This window comes from Micrasema longulum, unplaced genomic scaffold (genome assembly GCF_059751315.1).
Source record: "Micrasema longulum isolate JH-2025_06_02 unplaced genomic scaffold, ASM5975131v1 h1tg001044l, whole genome shotgun sequence".
Lineage (NCBI taxonomy): Eukaryota > Metazoa > Arthropoda > Insecta > Trichoptera > Brachycentridae > Micrasema > Micrasema longulum.
In genome coordinates, this window is record NW_028278232.1 from 85,549 (window position 1) to 101,253 (window position 15,705).

At 38.5% G+C, this 15,705-nt stretch overlaps 1 protein-coding gene and 1 long non-coding RNA gene across 4 annotated transcripts; one reads left to right on the plus strand and one right to left on the minus strand.

The window, feature by feature from the left end:
• Positions 1–1,168: 1,168 nt before the first annotated feature.
• LOC148277360 (PHAF1 protein CG7083) lies at positions 1,169–14,746 on the minus strand. Of its 3 annotated transcripts, none has more exons than XM_088232964.1 (9): positions 14,584–14,746; positions 11,884–11,966; positions 9,724–9,851; positions 8,917–9,076; positions 7,329–7,427; positions 6,312–6,459; positions 5,042–5,253; positions 3,206–3,493; positions 1,169–2,502 (listed from the first exon to the last, which is right to left on the minus strand). In XM_088232964.1, exons 1-9 carry the CDS (start codon positions 14,645–14,647, stop codon positions 2,380–2,382), a joined length of 1,305 nt encoding a protein of 434 aa, XP_088089090.1. In that variant the 5' UTR covers positions 14,648–14,746; the 3' UTR covers positions 1,169–2,379. The 3 variants fall into 3 exon arrangements, with proteins under 3 accessions (XP_088089090.1, XP_088089091.1, XP_088089092.1); XM_088232965.1 differs by lacking the exon at positions 14,584–14,746 and adding an exon at positions 14,300–14,553; XM_088232966.1 differs by lacking the exon at positions 14,584–14,746 and adding an exon at positions 12,931–12,958.
• Positions 10,849–12,603, plus strand: LOC148277361 (uncharacterized). The gene is made up of 2 exons (XR_015823509.1): positions 10,849–11,059; positions 11,451–12,603. It is a non-coding gene; the product is annotated as an uncharacterized LOC148277361 (long non-coding RNA).
• Positions 14,747–15,705: the final 959 nt, after the last annotated feature.

The following is a 15,705-nucleotide window of genomic DNA, read 5'->3' on the forward strand; positions in this document are numbered from 1 at the left end:
GCGCCGATAAACTTTAAGACTCGGCGAAAAAAAATCAAAAGTACTTTGTTTTTCTTCAGTCGAATATGCCACTCCGAGGATCGGCCCGGATCGCGCGCAGAATGTCACGCGACAGGCTGTGGTAACGTTACCCCCGAGTCTCGGGGTCATGTGTACAATATACAATGGCCTTCTACAGTGGACCGACGGCGGCCGCTAGGTGAGCGGGTTCGCTAGAGGCCCGTGTGACCCTACGCCCTAGCGCCTACCGGTACCCCCCGACTGCACTATGCGCGGTGCGTATATCGGCCCTCACACGCAACTGAGAGTTACGATAAGAAGACGAGGTCACCTCGCCGCAAGCTCGCGATACAAATTATTACAATTACGAGTGATTAGCGAAATTACTTGACTCCACACTTCCATCCCGCGCAGCGACAGCTGCTCAACTCGAGTGTTAAGATCTAAAATGAAAATACCATTTTTGAAGCCACGTTCTAAAGACGGACATTTGAATATTATCAAACGACTTAATACCTAAATTTCTCGCATTCCAACAGACACACGTTGACAGTAAAAGACCGCTACAAAAATCTGTATTTGATTTTGTATATTAGGTGCTGAAATAAGCGAGAGCTATAAACCTGAAGCTTTAAGTAGTTTCGAACACGCTACGCAATAAGAAAATATTTATTTTTATTCAGACGCACGGAGACACTTCGACCGCAGCAAGTAGAATGCGGTCATGTCGGTACCGTATCGGCTGCGAACACTTGTGATGAATAGAATGGCAATATTATACACACATCTTTCTGCGAATAATAAAACTGAATAGAGTAATTCGGAGCCTCGCACGGGGGCCGAATAGTCCGCCTCCCTCTCCCCGAAGCGGCCCCCGGTCGGGACACATACGCGCACGCACCGCAGCGATAATAGCGAATAACACACTTAGAATAATTACACTGTTCAACAGTCACTTTCCAAAAGCTCCACTAATGCTACTGATGTGATTTATTTTAACAATTAAATGATCACAAAAGTGTTTGTCTATTTTTCCTGTTTCTCGCTAGCAATTATTTGACATGCGTAATATGGAATAAAAGGAAGAACTCGTCGATTCGAAATCGGAAACATGTCGAAATTTCAAATTGACAAAGTCACAATGCTGTTACTTTCATATTTCATTATATTTTTAAAATACTGGTGGATAGTTGCGGGGCTTAAGACGTTATATTCCGCTTATCTATTATACAGCAGAGGAGCAGAGGAGCAGTAAAAGAGGGAATGGCAGAAATTAAAATAGAGAATAATGAAACAGCAAGGGTTTGTCGGAATCCCGTTATTAATAGATCGATCGAATGTTCAGTTCCGATGTCAGGTCAGTTCATCTGGAAACTGGTGGATAAAAGCATGCATTGTAATTTGAACTTTGAAAACTGTATTTTCTCGATTATAAGATGCATATTTTTTTTTACTTCAGTGTCTCTAAATTACAGATGAAACGGATATCCGGTAACTATCCGGTATCTGGCCTAAGTTTACTACCTGGCCGGATACCTAGCAATCTGATAACTGCAAAAGTTCCATGAAATTAACGCCGCTAAATTGATTTATCGATATTAACAGTGTTTGGGAAAAATGAACGGTCATTGCTTTAAAAATTTACATTTTTGCATAAAAACATTCGTGGGTGTTCAGCACACACTCGGGATAAAGAATTTAACCTGCAAATAAATAAAAATGTTTTTTTAATTAAAAATGTATTTGCGAGACAATGAGTCGGATATCTGGCTATCCGGCGTAGGGACTCGCTGAATATCCTGAATATCCGGTGTCCGGACAAACCACTATCCGTTTCATCGCTACTCTAAATTCAGGGTGCTTCTTATAATCGATAGCATCTCAAATTTCTGTAAAATTCCAAAAAAATGGTTGTCCCTAATTACTGTTTAAAATGTCGACGATAAGACTACATTTATGATGGAAAACAAAAGTTATGGTGTATGAAGAAAAACATGGAAACTGGAAAGGCTGCGGGACGTACATTTGACATAAGTGAAGCGAATATTCGACGACATTTTGTGCGAAGACGCAGACAATAACTCATCGAAAAGTAAACAGAATTAAATTTTTTTTTTTTTTTTCAATTGGTTTTCAAAACTTTTCGGGTCTCAGGGGGTCTTATAATCCAGAAAATACGCTAAGTCAAAACTCCAGACCCTTCATTACTCTCCCTCTGATATTTATACGAAGAGGTCGACGAGACCATATCAAATTCCTGTCTATTTTAGTATTGAAAAACGCATCGCTGGGCTGGGCTGTTTAGTGAATGAGTGTGTGTCATTTGTTGGCGGGGGAGCGCAGGCGAGGGGCGCGGGGGCGGGGGCCGGGGGCGGGGGGTCACGCGGGGACCTGCCCGACCCCTTCCCCCTCGGCGTCCACCGCCCCCTCGCCATCGCCTTCGCCTTCCTCGGGCCCCGCATCGTACAGAGTCACGGAGGCGATATAGTTATTCGGCATCACCTAAAATGAGTAACATTCATTACAATAGGGAAATATCTTGTTTTTTTTTACATTTTTAAAGTAAGTAATAAAGGTCTATGAAAAACTGTCTGTGTATTTTTTGCTGCTTATTAGTAACATAAAAAATATTTGTAATTTCGAATTCCCATAAAAAAGGTCATTCCATCAGCCACGCCTCTAATGGGTCACGATTCACGTTTATTTGTTTCTGACCATTCAAATTTGTTTAGAACATTGTCACGAATCTTAATATCACAACTATCGAGGCCAAACAAGCAGCGTTTTTCTGGTGACATATTAAAAAAAAAACATTTTGAAAATTTATATATTAAAAAAATTTCTCCACAGTATCCATATTGATTTCGAAAATACAGTAAAACCCCTGTTTTACATTTTTCAAGAAGCAAAAAAAAAAAGTGGAAAACTGAGGAAAACTTTAAAGTGAGGAAATGAAAAAAATTTAATTTAATTAAAATATAATTATTGTACAAGACTATACTAAATTTACTGCAGAAAAATTGTAAAAACTGTCATGATTGGGGATTATTTATATTAACCAATGATATAATTAAACATATTTTGTATTTTTTCAAACAAAACTGAAATGCGTTATTTTTTATTGAATTAAAAATAAAATAAGGTTAAGTACCTAGATAATAATTTTATCTAACTCTCGACGCCAAGTGTCGAGTGACGTAAATACCTCGAATATGATGTCCTGGTAGCCGTAGCAGAAGGTGGAGCCAAAGGGGTTGGTGGTGTTGGTGGAGGAGGCGCGGTTGAGCACGACAGGGCGCTGCGCCGGGTGCAAAGCGGGGGCGACGCTCTGCCAGCGCGAGTACGCCGACACGTCCTCCGCACCCGCGCCCCCGCCGCCCAGCGCCAGCCGGAACTCGCAGCGGTGGTACATGTTGAAGTTGTAGTGGCCCGGGTAGTTGGTGTGCAGCACCAGCTTCTTCACGCGCTGCGTTCGCGCGTCGAACAACACATCCTGCAACATAACGTATTCGATCTCGCAAACTTAGTCAGAAGCGTGCGGTGGTTCAGAATTATTTTAGTCTTATTGGTTTTGATTCGGTTACTAACCACCGTCGAAAGAAGAAAAGCCTCATACCTATATTATAGTTCTCAATGAAAAGTATGCCCTTCCGAAAGAAAAATAGAGGGCAGGCGGGGTATAAGACGAAAAGGAGAATCATGGCTCAGAAATCTTAGACAGTAGTTCGGTGTACCGGCAGATCAGCAGCAGCGCTGATCAGACTGGCCCAGGATCGTTATGAACTCATAATGATAGTCGTCAACCTCCGGTAGGGCCAGCAAAAGAAAAAGATATTGGTTTTGAAAATTAAAACGATGGATTAGTTAATAGATATAAAAAGTGACAGGAAGAAATGAATAGTTCGATTACTTCGGTTGAGGAGTAGAAAATGAGGTTTAACATAAAGATTAAATGACCTTAATGAAAAATTAAAAAATTTAATAGATACATACACGAGGGCTGAATGAGAAATACGGTGAATGAATTTTTATTTATTTTTTATTCATATATACGCCCAATGGGCATTTTTAAGGACACATTTATCCAAAGAAAATTATTATAAAGGAAAGTAGAAAGACACAATGGTTTATAGTAGACTTAGTGGGATTGGAAGCGGGAGAGAGGTGTTTATAATTTAATTTGATTCAGTGATTATTTGAAAAAAGACAACTTGTTATCAAAGAAATCAAGACTGGTATGTTTGTTGGCAGACCTAAGAATTTTGGGCATATTCTGGCATTCATAGTTTATAGTTAGTCAGTGTCCAGTTTGAACAAGTTGTGACTTGTCAGTCGGCTTCCAGAGCCGGAAAAGTGAAGTCATGTTTACCGCGCCTGTCGCACATCATTCATTTTCCAACAACGCGTTTTTTTTAAGTTGCAAAAAAAGGCTAAAGAACCTCATGAAATTTTAAAATCAGAGTATGGCAAAGATGTGGCGACTCTAAAGACTGTTTGCAAGTAGTTTGAGCGATTTAAAGCCGAGTCAGGACGCTTTCGATCTCAAAAACAGAAGTAAATTTGTGAAAAGCTACAAAAATTATTCGTTCCAACAGGCGATTATTCAAGACCTTACCAAAAAACTGAACATCTCGTACTGATCCGTGCAAAGTAATTTAGCGGATAATTTGCAAATAAGACAAGTGAGAGAAAAATTAGTCGCGAAACCTAGCTCCTGATCTGCGAGTTTTTGGACTAAAAAATGGTTCCTGTCTGTCCACAACCGCCTCGCTCTCCGGATTTAGCACCATGTGACTTGTCTCGACGGGGCAGCAACTCAACTTCTTAAAGAAGCCTTTCAGAAATGTTTCTAATCGTGGAATCACGTCGGGAAAAGGAGAGTACTTTGAAGGATATTACGTAGTTCAAATTTGATGTAAGCTTATTACTTTGTTCGTAATAAAACAATTCACTTTCGGTCAGCCTGTGTACGTGCGTCGGCTTTCAACTGCCGTTGTAAAATTGAATAATAATAAAAATAAGTTTTTAGTCGTGCACTTACCAGGCCGAGGGTAAAGTAATTGAAGAAGTAGTCGGAGTGTCCGGAGTGGCGCGGGCGGTGAGCGTGGGGGCTGTGGATGCGCATCTTGTCCTCGGCCTTGTAGAACACGCGCGCCGGGGCGCCCAGCGCGCGCGCCACCTCCTGCGGGCGCTGCCCGAAGGTAACGCGGCGGCGCAGCTGACGGCGCGTCGGCTCGAGGCTGCGTCCGGCGCCTGCGGGAGACGGTAGTCGTGTACTCCGGACAAACGGCGTCAGGTTTGTATCGAGAAATGGGTGACTCTCGGGAATGCCCCGTAATTAGCGAATCTCACGGGACATAAAATATTTAACTTTGAGATTTTAATCACTGTATACCTAACCTAACTATCCGTATAGATCTGACAGTTCAATCATCAGTAGCATTGCTTCCGTTGGAATGAAGTAAAGTGATGTTTCTAATATCTGATCTTCAATGTACGAGTGTACATATTTTGGAATGCAAATTATTTTTCTTTTGTTATTTGAGTGCATATTTAAACGATCAATATCCATTTTTTTTATTTAATAAAATCAGCTTGGTTAACTAATCTTTTCGCCAACTGCGACAAATATTTAAACGATTATTTATAAATTAAAAATACTTCAAACTCATTTTTTGTGCGGTGTAAATTTTTACAACACTTTTGTAGGCTATAATTTGGAGTTTGCATCCGTTGTATGGAGCCCACAATACATAACAAACATAGAAAAAATTGAAAATGTTCAACGAATTTTTTTTAAATACCTATCCAATCTGCCAAACAAAATGGATTCTTTACCCTTGAAAATAGACGCACTGTATCTGAATTATGCTATTTACATAAATTATTAAATAAAGTAGACTCTTTTAACCTACTCTTCAAAATTAATCTTAATTTTAAGATATAAGTATTTGTTCCATCTGCCAGTCTGTAACACTAACTATGCACAACACTTTTTTCTCTGTCATTCTTGCTCTAACTATAATGCATTTTTTTCATCTATTGATATATTTTACATGCCCCTTCATTTATTTAAAAATAAATAAAGACTCATTATTTCTAGCTGCGATACGATCCTACTTACTATTTAATGATGCTCACACTTGCACACACCTGAACACTTACTCCTACACTAATATACATAAACACACATCTACACTTACTCTCATACAAATACAGATAAACACACTCTTTTGTTGTAACACAATTTAATAATATGTATGATTCTTATTTAGAAACTTTGCTGGTCTGTCCGGTGACCGGTCACTCACCCTCCGTGTACAGGTGCAAGCGCAGGCCGCGCGTGCGCTGGCGCTCGCGGAGCACGTCGCAGCGAGCCAGGTACAGGTGGCTCTGGTAGCAGCTCAGGGGCAGCTCCGGAGTGGCGGGACCCGGCACCGTCCCGCTCGTGTTGCTGCTCTGCAGATCCCATAATGCCACATTTAAATCATCGCTTCGATCGAGGACAGTGATCATATCACAGTTATAACTTCAACATTCTATCATTTAAATTTATAAGAAAAATTGCGCACAAACTAGGAATCACAAGAGATCACTATAACTATACCGACATGGAACTTTTCCTGAATATATCCAGTCTCTACCTAGAATGATTAGATTTGTAAATGAAAATCAAGATCTAAATTATTTTGATTGTAAATTTAGTTTTTTTACAAATAGGCTGAAGATATATTTCCAATAAATTGACTGTATTTTTGTAGAATTAACCTGGATTCCATAATGCCTGTCTAATGTATTAACTTGTCTTTGCTTATCTTTGTTGTATTCCTTCTATTATTATTGATTTTTGTTGTATCATTTGGTTTATGATTCAATAGAGCTCGTAGAACAGGCTTTCATTTGCCTGCATGGGACTACTAAATAAATATAAATACTCCGGAATCGTTCCACACAGAACCGTGTAAAAATAAAAGTACATCAAATAAGAACGACAGTGGACAGCTTTCCATGTATAAAAATCATTTCAAGATTAAAAAACAGAAATTCTATACTATTTATTGTATCTTAATTTCAATAAAAAATATAACGTGACAACAAAATAAAATGGAGACACAGATTATTTCCCCTTCTCTTGCGCATACCTGTCTGTGCCGAGTAAGTGAAAAAGCGCAACAGTTTTGATGAATGCTGTTTTACTAGTATTTTAGTTCATAGGAAAAAATGAGATTATATGTATCCTATAGGATACATTGCCAAGAAAGGATTAACTTGTAACAGATTATTTGCAAATATTTTTGAAACGAGCCTAAAAAACGAATGGAATTTACCTGCGAATGGTGAGCTCCGTGGTACACGGTAGTCCGCGCCACGACGGGAGACGCTCCGTTGGGGAACTGCAGCGACCCCAGACCGTGCGCGTACCCGGGCTGAGAACACAACACGCGTTACACAGTGGCGACTGAAGAGTTCGTAGATAGGTAAACAACGAGAATTTCCATAAAATTTACAAAGAGGCATATGGGGTATAGGGACATTATAAAAAATTGCAATTTTTCCATTCTTACGATTTATTTATTATGGAAATCATTATTATTCAATTTACCCAAATATTGACATTTTAGGGCCATTTTCAACGGGTTGTAAATAACTCGCTATCAGAAAATGGGAATCAAGTTGGGGTAGAGTGGGGTTTGTCCCTCGGATCTCGGAAGGTAATAAATACTAAGTGGGAAATTTCCCGATTGGTACTCTCCTGCCCTTAAAAACATCACAAAAGAAAAGTTGATAAATCATAGAAAATGGAAACTTTTCCATCATTTTCCTGTCACGCAATAGGCAAAAGGAGATATCAAAATCCGATTAAAATCAATATATTGAATCGATTGAACTCGGCACCCAGTTGGAAATGAAAAACTTCCGGTCTTACGTGAAATCTAATCTAGAATAACCCCAAAAATCCCAGACCGCGTGGCATAAAACCCAATAACAGCGCAAGATAATACTGGGGTAGCGAATCTTTTCTCGGACTGTTTCGGATTGGTGTTTTCAAATCCACCCACGACACATTTTCATTCCAAGTTTACTGATTCCCGATCTATTGAGATCTCTACTATCAATATTAACAATAGTAACACGCTTAAATATCCACTAAACATAGACCCAAGAAGGGACCTGGTATAGATCGTGTGCCAGGTATTTTTATATCTAACTGTGCTCATAAATTAACTCCACCGGTTTGAGCGATATTCCAAAAATCAATTTATCAAGGTTGTTTTCCAGATAGACGGAAGACTGCCTTTATTTCTCCAATCTTCAAGAGTGGAGATAAACATGACGTCTTCAACTATCGACCGATAGCTAAATTACCGATACTAAGCAAAGTACTAGAAAAAATTGTCTATGACCAATTATACTCGGCAACCGGTTCACTAACAGTCCCCAGCGAGCAAGGTTTTGTTCGCAGTAGATCAACGGTATTCATTGACTTCCAGAGCGAGACAGCAAATCAACACAATCTACACTGATTACTCAAAACCATTTGACCCCGTCAATCGTGACATCCTGATTAGTAAACTTTCTATGCTAGGAATTCACGGTTATTTAAAAAGATGGATAAAATCATACATATGTAACCGCAACCAAATTACTATTGTAAAAAGTATTACGCCTAACCCTGTTGAGGTAATTTCTGGAGCGCCACGAGGATCCCATCTGGGTCCTTTACAGTTTATTTTTTACATTAATGATATTTCCACTGTAATTTTAGTTTGCACGCCGATGATATGAAAAATTATCGTTCAATTAACTCCGCTTCCGATTGAGATGCCAAATACTGCCGAGAGAACGATTAGCCCCTGGCGTTACATCACATAGAACGTCGTCACACGGAAGAGGCGCACCGGGTCAGACACTCACCTCGAACTTGCTGGCGATGGGGAAGTAGAAGGACAGGCCGCGGAAGTTTAGCGCGAACAGCTGGCGCTGGGAGTCGTACAGCCCGGGGTGGGTGGCCCCGAAGGAGTGTTCCACCTGCTCGATGGACGGGGGCACCTCAGGCGCGTTGAACCACGCGCCACTGGAACACATACGGACAGTTTATGGCGGGAGAATTACAAGTAGGAAAGAAAGCTTTGATAAAATAGTCTATGGACAATAAGGATAACAAATACAGTGGTTGGTAAAAGACTCCAGTAGCTTAATATCTTTTAGCGGCACAAACAGAAAATTCTCAAATTTATTAAATTAAACACTTTGTTACGAGACTATTTGAATTTATTTTGGAGACCTACTACATATATAGTTTCGGAAAACACAGGCTTTACAGGTCTGGCGTAGTTATAAATTCAGTTCCATCTACAGGTGGTAGTTTATAACACCTGTTTTTTGAGACATAGTTGTGCTCCAAAATAAATCCAAGAAGTCTCATAACAAAGTGTTTGATGTAATCCAGCCATTCCACAAAGTTAATTTCATCACCGTAGTTGAGAAATCAGTATCACCCGTGGACAGGGCTAAATGCTGAAGTAGACCGACTAGAATACACCGGAGCCCCAATTACAATAGGAAGCGAGTTATATTCGATTGTCTATAAAGCAATAAGTAGTAAGTGATCGTCAGTCACGTTAACTTCCCATTGCAATACGGGTCCAGAAATATTGGGAGTTGGAACTACCGGCACCGGGAGACAACGGTATTGATATTATGAATAGCGACGGTTCTCACCAGTACTTGAGCTTGACAAGTTTCATGTTGTATATTTCTATAATCTTGAGGCGCTGAGCCACGGGGTCGAATATAAGGCGGATACCGTCCAGGGGCATGTTGATCACTAGGTCCACTTCCAGGGGGTTCTGGAAACACATAAGGGAGTATAATTACTGAGAGCCGGACGATTCGTAGCAAAAGCATCGGCGTAGTGTGGTGTCATTCAGTAAAATATTATAATATGCTATTCATCTGACATAGCCTTAATAGTTTAACATGACACCTGTCCTACCTACATTGTTTTGGTTACATATCAAAAGTTACGCTTATCTTTAAATAATCTTCTGCAAAAATCACTTAATGGTGCATCGGTGATTTAGCCGTTTCACCGTCGATGTGTAATGCGTCGGTTTCTACTACGCCATCTGGGTCCGATCTCTGGTAAATAAATATTGATGTTACGAGCCAGTAAATAATTATCAGTATATCGTGAAGTGATAAATGTCAGAAAATTTGTCAGCAATATTGATAATGTTATTGATGTCTCATTAACCTCAGTAAGAGGACGACTCTCGGGTCAATATGAATGCAGCGGCCATTTACTTCCAATTGTCATATTTCTAAATGTAATTATTCACCTCATTAGCGCGTACAATAACTCGCAACAGACGGAATTTAAAACAATAAGCTTTATCGCCATTTTGCACTCATAAATAATGGAAATAAAAACTGCCATTAAAGGTATTGTGTTATTTATTAATAAAATACCCTCAGTAGCGTGATATTAAAGAAAACGTCACTAAGCTTATTATCCTATGCGTATCTGAGTATTAAAGATAATATGAAATACTACCGAGGGTTAATTCCGTAAGTAATACAATAAGGTGATACACAATATTAATTTCTTAATCGCTCACTATCATTTAAATTTAACACAGCAGTGAGCAGTGGAACTTATTGTGATAATACCACGGGACTCCTCGCACCATTAATTTTTTTATTTAAATTTATTGCGTACATATTTCACATTTATTTGTAAAACAAAAGTGGCACGAGTAGAAGATAATTACCTGTCACAATAATTACCAAATATTTGTCTGAACAGTACAAGTATTTAAATTGATGCATTTCAAATTGCGTTTCATTTTTCACACCTATTTTACAGAAACAAGATTGTCACTTGTTACATCAATTATGGTGGAACGAAAGTGTTGCTATAATTAAACAAAATCAACTTATCTATCTGTATTATATATCTTCACTTAAGTGTTCTGCGCCAAGGAAATATTTCACATACTTAAGTTGATCTACGACTCGTCAATCCTTTGTTACTAAAGAAGTATAGACAATGGAGGTAAGAGAAAATGACCAAGTTTTACTACAAAATGCAGGCTTTATTTTTAATTGTTATTTAATGTGTTTAATTCAATGTCTCAATCTAAAAAACTCGTAATGAGAAAAAGAAAAAATAATAATTACATACCAGATACACGTATGAATAATATACAGTACCAAGTTTCAACATCAAAACAGTAAGTGAATTAACCATCAGAAATTACGCATTTTGTCTGAAGAAGATATTGTCTTTGAATTATTTGTTTTGTAGCCGAACAATGCAGTACTTATTTTATTACAAGCTCCGAGATGTCCGTTAAAATTAGTAGGACAAAACTGCCAATTCCATAATGAAGTGTTTGCATAATTACAAACATTGGAAGTTCATTGTAATTTATTTAACTTTTCAGACGTCCTATTGATAGTAAACCGAGATGGAATGGTCAAGGACTTGATAAAACAAGAGCCACAACAATATACGAACTTAAACTCATTAAAGTAACATTATATAATCTCTTGTATTTACCCCGCAACCCTTTGTAAGAAGGTCCTTGAGACAAAAATAATTTCATTCAATCGGATTTTGTATAAATACATTTTATAATAAAGATGCCAGTCTCGAAGATGTAGCAAAACGATGAAACTGGTAACCGGTTATTCCAAATCAGTGGATTTAAGTATCACTCCACTTTTATTTCTATAATAGACTTTAATGAAGTGTTTTGAAACAAATTTTGTCTCCAGCATAATAAAATACATTCCTTGATTAATTTAGAATACAATTAGGTAACACATATCACGTGGAAGTCCAGTAGGAACAGCAGGAATGCAAAAAGTACTGACCACATCACTGTAAAGGACCTGAACTCCTCGGATGACCCCGACCTGCGACTGGATGATGGCCACTGACTGGGAGAAGTGCATTCCTGGAACAGACAACAACATTCCTTACTAGCTTACTCACTGTTTCACATCTAACTATGCATAGGTTTTTGCATAAGTACACACGACACGAGACTAACGTGATCACTCTAACTTACAGAAAAGAATATGTTTAAAAACTTAAGATAGGAATACACTCAAACCTCTTTTTGTTCAATTTCCAAGACATACATTTTTTTAGGGAATTAAAAAAAAATAAAAAAATAACGTAATTAACAATGTGCTGTTCACATATTTTATGTGCAAAATCCAGGGTTTCACTCATTTATCGCGAGATGACATTGGCACGTGTGGCAGCAGTTAGTATTTTGAAGAAACAAGAAAATCCAAACAAATTTTAATAACTAATTATATGTTAGAAAAAGAAAATTAACGCTGAATAATGATGAGATCGACCCTGATTGAATCATGAAGAACCATAACTGCCGATACTATTTCTACCGGAGAAGAGAGCGATTTTGAGCCATATCGCAAATCGCAAATCGCATTGAAGATTACACACCCGGCGATAGTTGTACAAAATTATTATTTATCTAGTTGATGTCTGACATAATGGCTTGTCCCAATGTGCCAGACGAAAATATTCTTTTTTTTAATATCAATAAATATTACAAAGTAACTTATAGGGTCGTATTATTTTCAGAAGATTTTTTTATGTGATTCTGGGTATATTACCGCACAAAAAAAAGGTTGCGTGTACCTATAGGACTTTCGTTAACCGATTTCAGCGATAACTTTGCACTCTGATGGCGCATACTTTTTAATTTCCAGCTCGGGAAGATTATTATTACAATGAAATTTACGGTGTCGGTACCTTTTCCCTTGTGCAACATTCACCAGTCTGTATATATTTATAATAAAATGTACATGTTTATTGATATGGAAAAAAATTCACCATCTGTCGATTTTTGGTGAAGCGATAGATTGATGAAATCTCTCATACATTACATAAAAAAAACAGACGACCCGTTTGCCGCCAACTGATATGATAGAGATGTTGTTTGATAAATAAAGTTTATTTATTTAATTAATTGAGAGCAACAGCTGGTGGCTTCGCACGGTGTACAGATAACACGACACATAGTCTGAAACCCTCGCACTGCCTGCGCCTCCATCAACTTGACCGGTTATATTATTTGTAATTATACTACGCAGATTAGAAGGCCAGAAGTTCACGAGTTAGTGCTTAATAAAACATTAAAAAGAAATTCACATTACGATAATTGCTATTAAAAGAATGAGCGGTATTAATAAAACCACAGACCGTAATATTTTAATATTTTCTATAGACAAAACAAGCATAATATGATGGTAAAAATTATAATTGCGATTTCAATTTGTCCCCATCCTGATTTACAGCGTGCTCTGCGTCCGGGCAGATAAAGATTGCAGTTATGTGCGTGAAATAGAACCGGAACCCCGGACTGATGGGTGCTCTTAGCTAAAAGTCCCGAATAAGGAAATCGAGTGGAGATGAGTCTGCCTCGTCGAGCAGCAGTTGACAGTTCCAGGTTTGATTTCTGGCAGGGTGGTTGTGAAATACTGATTTTAAGGTTTTTTTTTAAAGGAAAAAACCACTAAGCCTCTAGAAGGGGTATGGAGGGAGGTAATGAAAAATACACCACAACACCCAGACCTATAGACAAAAAAATCTTTCTTGGATTTTCTTCTTGCAACTGGCGGGAATCAAACCCGCATTGCCAGATTCAAAATTGTAGGTCTAACCGACTGCGCTGTTTAAACGGTATTTTGATTACAAATGCAGTGCCTTATGCACTACACGGTGCGGAAAGGAGAATGATGATGATGAAATAATTTGAAGGAATTTTTAAGTAAGTAATTACAGCAGAAAACAAAGACATATTTGTTTTATTGATTCAACAAAGAAAATGACAATGGAAAAAGGAAATATTAAAGAGTAAAAATAATATAAATATTTGCAGATTCGTGTGTCGGTCTCGTGGTGTAATGGCAGCGCGTTTGCCAACCGTGCGAGAGGTCTCGGGTTCGATTCCCGACATGGTTGACATGAAATATAGAATATTTCACAGTCCCTGGACTGGTACCTGAAGCGTAAGACTGATCATCAAGATACGCCGCGATCGGTGTGCCGATGCAGTTCCCTATGCACCATCGGGTGCGGAAGGGAACGACGGTGATGGTATTTTTATAAAATAAATCAAAAGTCACAGCTATTGCAGGCAGTATTGTTGAAAGGGAGGGTTGAAAGAAAAAAAGGTTTATTTTCCGTTGCCGAGACGCGACCTTGAAAAGTGACCGTATGCGTTAGAAAAACAAATGCAATAATTGTGTTTACACTTCTGCGAGGGCGATGGCGATCTCCGGATAAAGCACTTTTTGCCGATCGAACAAAGGCCAGACGGGTTCCCCGAACGGGTAGGAACATCGGACAAAACCAGAACCCATCTCCGAAGGCCACGCGCACCGAGCCCGCAATAATAACCAATAACGCGACGCTGGATCGCGAGAACGAAACGGCGAAAGAATATCCGACGCGCATTGCGTAATTTGCAGCAGTAAAAATACAACGCAAAAAATCGGGCGATAGTAAACACGGGAAGAGTAGGGATCGCGACATACCCAGCACGAACTCCCATTGTTCGCAGCCGAGGGAACGCTCCGGAACCACTTCCAAGTCCAGCATTTTACTAATGTCCTAATTATCAACTAAAATATGAGCACTGATTTCACGATCCCGCAGCTAGCGACGCTTTTCGCTGCGATGGGCGCACTTTCTTTGTTTGGCAACTTCAGTTTTCAACCATTTTGTATTTGTCAGAAGAACTGTCATTAAACAGCTGATTGTAATTCAGTGGCGTACTCGAGATGCGCCGTGTCTGTGAAATTTTTAATAAAAATAGAAAATTAACGATTTATGCGGAGGTTACACATTTTTGAAAAAAAACTCAAGAACTATTCCAAGTAAACGTGGTGAAATTATTCAGTAACAAACAACGGAGAAAACTAAAATTCGGCTTCACCTTCACGATGAAAGCATCTGCAAAATATTATCGTTACGTTGTTGATTGGTAATTCTTACCTGGTGCCAGGGGTGCTATTCTAAATCTTCTCGCGGGAGTAGAAAATATCTTTACGGTACGCGATGTGGGTTCATTTGGGAATTTATACTTTTTGTTTGCGACTACACGAACAATATAGCCACACTGATGATTAAATGTCAAATTACCTAAAATAAATACAAATATGTGGAACCAAACATGCTGATTTTCATGTAGAAAATTATTGTGACCTAGCATTGCAAACCGTATTCCTTTTTTCAGTTTTTTTTACAGTTTTATAACGTTAAACTACAAAATCATCGGGTTTCTGGCACAACTTGGTAACTGCTGGTAACTACATTTTACTAATTGTGAGATATTGCGCTTTTAAAAGTTAAAAGCTCATCCCAAATCAACTATTTAAATAAAACTGCAAGCTGAATAAAAAAATATTATTTACTTTTTAAACAAAGATCATTGGATGCCATTTATGAAGAGATCTCATTTTTTAAAATTTGGAGTTACCAACATGTGCCAGAAACCCGAAGAGATACCAACTGTAAAACTGTTGTTTTTTCCGTAATTTGACATCAGTGTGGCCATATTATAAAGCAAAGTTTAATCGCATGCAAAAAATAAACATTTTTAAGTACAATACGGAGTAGAAATCTTCTCAACTTCGGTAAGAAGATTTATAATACCA

What these genes read in the sequence shown, in the direction of transcription:
- LOC148277360 (XM_088232964.1), bottom strand. Translation starts at nt 14,647, where the DNA reads ATGCTGGACTTGGAAGTGGTTCCGGAGCGTTCCCTCGGCTGCGAACAA. An exon ending in ACAATGGGAGTTCGTGCTGG is followed by an intron (nt 11,967 to 14,583) that starts GTATGTCGCGAT and finishes TGTCTGTTCCAG; the next exon opens with GAATGCACTTCTCCCAGTCA. An exon ending in CTTGCACCTGTACACGGAGG is followed by an intron (nt 5,254 to 6,311) that starts GTGAGTGACCGG and finishes CGTCTCCCGCAG; the next exon opens with GCGCCGGACGCAGCCTCGAG.